This window comes from Monoraphidium neglectum (genome assembly GCF_000611645.1).
Source record: "Monoraphidium neglectum strain SAG 48.87 unplaced genomic scaffold scaffold02898, whole genome shotgun sequence".
NCBI lineage: Eukaryota > Viridiplantae > Chlorophyta > Chlorophyceae > Sphaeropleales > Selenastraceae > Monoraphidium > Monoraphidium neglectum.
This window is the reverse complement of record NW_014010730.1, coordinates 1-5,666: the sequence shown is the minus strand read 5'-3', so window position 1 is coordinate 5,666 and position 5,666 is coordinate 1. Positions and strand designations below refer to the sequence as shown.

The 5,666-nt window shown below is 67.6% G+C and overlaps 2 protein-coding genes across 2 annotated transcripts in view; one reads left to right on the top strand and one right to left on the bottom strand.

The window, feature by feature from the left end:
* The window catches only part of MNEG_11768 (glycine hydroxymethyltransferase), a gene marked incomplete at both ends in the record, with an annotated part of 6,028 nt that extends 2,844 nt beyond the window's left edge, over positions 1-3,184 (bottom strand). The window contains 8 exons of the mRNA XM_014039761.1: positions 294-419; positions 948-1,034; positions 1,370-1,522; positions 1,707-2,036; positions 2,228-2,314; positions 2,856-2,918; positions 3,012-3,041; positions 3,122-3,184. Coding sequence (XP_013895215.1) covers positions 294-419; positions 948-1,034; positions 1,370-1,522; positions 1,707-2,036; positions 2,228-2,314; positions 2,856-2,918; positions 3,012-3,041; positions 3,122-3,184 — 939 coding nt within the window. The remainder of the gene's footprint in view (positions 1-293; positions 420-947; positions 1,035-1,369; positions 1,523-1,706; positions 2,037-2,227; positions 2,315-2,855; positions 2,919-3,011; positions 3,042-3,121) is intronic.
* A 279-nt stretch (positions 3,185-3,463) lies between these two features.
* MNEG_11767 (hypothetical protein) lies at positions 3,464-5,630 on the top strand (the record flags this gene model as incomplete). The annotated part of the gene is made up of 4 exons (XM_014039760.1): positions 3,464-3,508; positions 3,623-3,712; positions 4,029-4,283; positions 4,566-5,630. The coding sequence occupies 4 exons, from the start codon at positions 3,464-3,466 to the stop codon at positions 5,628-5,630; spliced, it is 1,455 nt and encodes a 484-aa protein (XP_013895214.1).
* Between the last annotated feature and the right edge of the window lie 36 nt (positions 5,631-5,666).

The window sequence follows — 5,666 nt, the reverse complement described above, 5'->3', positions numbered from 1 at the left end:
GGGTGACACGGGCGGGGTGACACGGGCGGGGTGACACGGGCGGTGTCATCCGGAAACGTTTGGTGGGAGGGACGCCCAAGGGTTGGGCGCGGGCCGGGCATGTGCCACTCAGAGCCGGGGCTGACGCTCGTGGTCCCTCCTCTCAAGCCAACCGCAGACAACCAACCCCGCGCACGCCGGCGTGCAGTGTCGCGAAAATGGATTCAACAGTGTGTAACGAACGAGAAACGAGCCATAAGCACGCCGCGACAAAGCGTGTCGCATGATACTGAACAGGTTGCTGCGTCCCGCACCTCGAAGAAGATGGAGGTGGCTGAGATCTTCTTGGTGTCGGTCTGGTAGCCGTGGGACAGGTGGCCGCCGTGGGGCAGGTCGAGGGCCATGATGCGGTCGTGGGGCTGCAGCAGGGCGGTGTACACCTGGGGGGGAAGGGGGGTGATGGAGTGTGGAGTGGTGCGGCGGTGGTTTGTTTTCCTTGCTTGCCAGGACTCGTGGAGAGTCGATAACATAAAGGTGCAATTAAGATTTGCTTGATGTAATTCAGGCGGTGCCCGGGGGGCAGTAAGGCGGGCTGCGGAAGGGGAAAGGTGTTCTGAGGGGCCCCCTGCGGGCCTGGCCCCGACTGCCGGCGGCCGCCGCCGCCAGGGCAAACGGGGCGACCGCTGCTGCCTCCCCTTGAGCCCCCGCCCTGTTCCTGGGGCCCCGCCACCGGCCGCCGCCGCGGCAAGCTGCTCCTCCGTGCCTCATTACCCTGCAGACGCGAACAACACCAACCCATCTTTCCCCCTCTGCCTGCCACCGCCTCCGCCGCCACACTCGACTCTGAAGCCATAGCCCCCTGGAACTGCTGGCCCTGCGACCCCGGACCGTCCCCTGCCCTGCCGCGGGCCGTGCCCCCGCCCAGCCTGCGGCCTTTTCGGGTCCTTCAAAACGGCCGAAACCCCCACCTGGAAGTTCGAGGGGGAGCCGCTGAGCGGCTGCACGTTGACGCCCCACTTGGCGGGGTCCAGGCGGAACGCCTCCAGGGCGCGCTTCTGCGGGGGTTGTGGCAGAAATGTTGCAGACGTGTAGGTGGGTTGTAAAAAACAGGGTGGGCGGCCCTCCGTGGGGGCGGCAGGTAATTTTCAGAGGCGCTTGCAGGGCGGCGGCGGTGGCCACGGGCCTGAAATGTGGCGGGCCAAGGGCCGGCCCCGCTAGTGTATGTGAGTGTGTGTGTGTGTGTGTGTGTGTGTGTGTGTGCGCGTCAGGGGTTGAGCACGGCGGACCCAGCCCGGCGTGCAGTCCTGGGGCGCTTACACCCCATCGCGTCCCGTGCAAGGCCCAGCCCGCCCGGAGCCACGCCCCAAACTTCCCGCCGCAAACTTCCCACCTGGCACAGCCGCTCAGCCTGGTCGATGAACTCGTTCCCGCCGTAGTAGCGCGCCCCGGGGTACCCCTCGCTGTACTTGTTAGTCATCACGCTGCCAACCGCCTCCATGACTGATGCCGACACGAAGTTCTCGCTGGGAATCAGCTCCAGGCCCTGCGGCGGCCGGGCAGGCAAGGGCGGCGCGGCGGAGCCGGCGGGCGAGGCGGTGGGTGCGGCGTGGCGCGGCCGCGTCGAAAAAGAGGTTGCGGATGAGGGGCGTTTCGGGGAGGCAGGATCCCAGGATTCCTCCGCCGCGGCCGCGGCAGCCAGAGGGGGGATGTCCAGTTGCCGACGCCACCCGCTGTGACCGCCGCGGGCCGCGGCCGCCCGCGCGGCACGGCAGGGTGACCCCGGGGCCCGGCCGCGCCGGCCGCACAGCTCCCAGCTCTGCCGCGACTGGCCGCCCGCCCTGCGGCCTGGTTGAGGGGGACCATGACCCCGCGATCCGCCGCCCCCGCAAAATCCCCGCGCCGGCCGAGCCGGCGGCTGTTGCGGCGGCCCCAGGCGGCGTGCCCGGGGCAGCTGCGGCCGCCGCCGCGGCCTCCGCGCCTTGCGGCCCCACTTCTGTCGCCGCCGCCGCCTCCAGCGTCCCGCAGTTGGCCGCTGACCCCGAATCCATTCCCTGCTGCTGCCAAACACATCCGCCTGCGCCGTTCAAGCCCGCAGCCGCCCGCTGCTACCCGACAAAGGCGACCGCCACCGCACGCCCGCCAAAGCGCAGCTCATTAAAGCGCTGTGCAGGGCGCACGCCGAGCGTTGCTTTTCTCTCTCACACCTCGCGGCGCCGCGCGGAGTGCCCTGTCCTGCTCCTGGCCGCACCTTGTACTGCCTGTTCTTCTCCCGCTCGATGATGTCAGCGAGCTCGGGGTCCACCTCAGCGAGAGGCGCGTTGAGCACTTTGGGCCACTGCAGCATATCATAAGTTGGGGTGGGATGGGGGTTGCTGGTCAAGAGGATGGTCGGGGTGAGGTGCTCTGGGGAGGTGGCAGGGGCTCGGTGGGGGTTGATGGGGCAGCCGGTGCGCGCGCCGGCCAAAGGTGTTTGACTTGTGGAGTACGAGAGGGGCTGCAGGGCTGGTATCTAGTCCAGTGCATCCACGCACGGGGCGCGCGAGGCGCGGCGGCGGCTGTGGTTGCTGATGGCTATCTAGTGGCAGCGGCCGCAAGGTCAAAGGTCGAAATGTGGCAGTTTTTCGCGCGGGCAGCCTTGCACGGCTGTCCAGATGGGAGGTGCTGCTGCCGCGCCGACAGCATGCATCTTCTTTGGCCCCGTTTAAAGCGAGCCAGCGCCGGCTGGGCCCTGATCCAGACCGAAAGCAGCCTCTGGCATATCAACTGGTGCGCTGGTGGCTGCGGACGCCAATGAGCGCCTTTGGATGCCGCACAACGGCCGAGCGAGCCGCTGCGCCAACAGCGCGTCAACTGCGCCGCGCGCATGCTCCGCGCACCGTAACGTGGCTGCGTGACGCATCTGTCGCGAACTTATCGTAATCATCATCGTTACGGGCCGCCTGCGAGGCAGAGAGGTGCCAGTGTGAGCCTGGATGACGGGCGCGCGGGGTCGTCTGCTGCCCTCGGCTCCTACTACACTCCTCGGGACGCACCTGTGCAGCGAAGCCCCTGTTCAGCGAAACCTGCAAAATAATAGATGCATATGGTCATTGGTGGGAGCTTGCGTACCAGGGAAGGGCCGTCCAAGCCACGCAAGGCTTACCAACGGGGCCAGATCCTGCCTCGCGCCCGCAAGCAACAGCTGGGCTGAACGACGGAGAGCCATGGTGATCAGCCTTCGTTTGAAAGTGGTGTCGCGGCGTAGGGGTCGCGTTGAAGCTTTGTTCCTCGAGTTGACGTTCTTGGGGCGGTGACTGATGAAGGTTGCCGACGGGATGGTGTACGGGACTTCCGTGGGCGCGAGTTGATCGCATCTGTTTGTTGATTGTATGTTGACATCGACAGGCGTCCTGGCGACATCCCTCACGGTCTCGAGTCCCGCTGCTGCTTAGCGGCACTCCCCCTCCTTTAGAACGGCCTCCGCGCCCGCGCAGACAGGGACACCATGGTGTGGTTCCACTGCGACGAGTGCGGGGACAGCATCAAGAAGGTGCGCGCGCGTCGGCCGCCGCCGCCGCTGCCCGCCGGCCGCCGCCCCCGCGCACCAGCGTCGCGCCGCGCGCCGCGCGCCTCACCCCCTCCTCCCCCTCCCTCCGCGCTGCAGCCCAAGCTCGCGAACCACTTCAGGCAGTGCTCTAGTCACAGGTTCACCTGTATTGACTGCAGCGCATCTTTTGACCGCGACAGCGTCCAGGTGTGTTTACCTACCCGCCACCAGCGCCGCCGCCCGCGGCGCCTGAAGCCGCCCCTTTCCACCCACACCATCGCGCAACCGCCGCGCGGCTTTTCCAGGCACGCGGCCTGTACGCGCGGATCCGCTGCGGCAGCGGCGGGCGCCGCGCAGCGCACCGCAGCAGTTCGTCGGCGTTTGCTGCCCTGATAACCCGCGGAAGCTTCCGCCTCTACTCGGATCCGTACTCGCACGACTGCCCCCTCCTTGCTCCTTTCCCCCAAGCAACCCAACATACAAACGTCGAAACCAACAACACAACAAACATTACCCATCGCAGAAGCACAGCACCTGCGTCACGGAACACGAAAAGTATGCCCTCGCCGCCACCAAGCCCGGCGGCAAGGCCGCCAACGGCGCCGCCGCCGCCGCAGCTGCCGCCGCAGGCGGCGCAGACGGCGCCGCGGCGGGCGAGGCGCAGGGGCTCGAGTTTTTGTCAAAGGCGGCGCCCTGGAAGTGCAGCGCATGCAACGTGACGTGCACGAGCCAGGAGACGTTGCTGGCGCACGCGGGTGGCAAGAAGCACAAGCAGAGGGTGGGCAGGCTTGCTTGCACACGCGCTTGCGCGCGTGTTTGTGCAACGCGAGCTTTGTGGCGGGTGGCGCCGAGGTGGAGCAGGAGGGCAGGTTTGCTGTGTATGGCCGGCGCCGGCTGCCTCGGAAAGCGGGCGGGAGGTCAGTGTTTGCCTGTCGAGTCTCGGGAAAAAGGCCTGTTGTGTGTTTCTTAAGGCTTGGGCAGTCGGGGTATTGTCACATGTGCGGCGATGCCCCTTGCCTCATCGTTGCCCTCCCAAACCCATGTGCACGCCGCCCCTCAGGTGCGGGCTGCGCAGGCCGCTGCCGGTGGCGGCGCCGATGCGGCGGCGCCGGCCGCAGCCGCGCCTGCAGCCGACGCGGCGCCCGCGGCCGCCCCAGCTGAGGTGGCGGCGGAGGCGGCTGAGGGCAAGAAGGAAAAGAAAGAGAAGAAAGAGAAGAAAGACAAGAAGAAGAAAGGGGAGCAGCAGCAGGAGCACGAGCACCAGCAGGAGGAGCAGCAGCAGCAGCAGCAGGAGCAGAAGCAGGAGGAGCAGGAGCAGCAGCAGCAGGAGGAGGCGAGCAAGGGCAAGAAGGAAAAGAAGAAGGACAAGAAACGGAAGAAGGGGGAGGAGGAGGAGGCGGAGGGGCAGGAGAAGGACGCCGCTGCTGCCGCCGCTGCTGCTGCTGCTGCCACGGCGGCGGCGACGGAGCAGCAGCAGGAGCAAGGGGACGAGGCGGCGGCAAAGAAAGCGAAAAAAGAAAAGAAGAAAGAAAGGAAGGGGAAGGAGCAGCAGGGGGAGGCTGAGGCGCAGCCCGAGCCGCAGAGCATGGCGGCGATCGCGGCGGAGGCGGCGGCGGCGGCGGAGCCAAAGCAGCAGCAGGAGGGCGGCGCGGGCGCCGCGGCGGCGGCGGAGGGCGAGGGGAAGAAGAAGCGCCGGCGCAGCAGCAAGGGCGCCGTCGGCGCCGCCGACGCCCCGGCCGCCGAGGCGGCGGCGGCAGCGGCGGGCGCCGCGTCGCCGCTGCCGCTGCAGCCGCTGCAGCAGAACGGCGGCGGCCCCTCCCCGGCGCCGGTCGCGGCCGCGGGCGACGCGTCCAAGGGCGAGGTCGGCACCGATGGCTCGGCGCCACCGTCCGAGGGCAAGCGCGCCAAGTCCAAGGTTCCGAGCGTCACCCAGATCATCAACAAGGCGGCGCAGCGGCTGAGGTCCAAGGGCAAGATCACGAAGCGGTTCCTGAGGCGGCTGGGGCAGCGGACGCTTGGGGAGGCCTGGGGGGATGAGGTCATGGCTGACATTACTAAGCAGGTGGGTTTTTCTCTGAGTCGTAGTAGTTGCTGTGTGTTTTGTGAGGGCCTTGCTTTTGTTTGATAAGGGCATGCTTGTGTGTGTGTGTGTGTGTGTGTG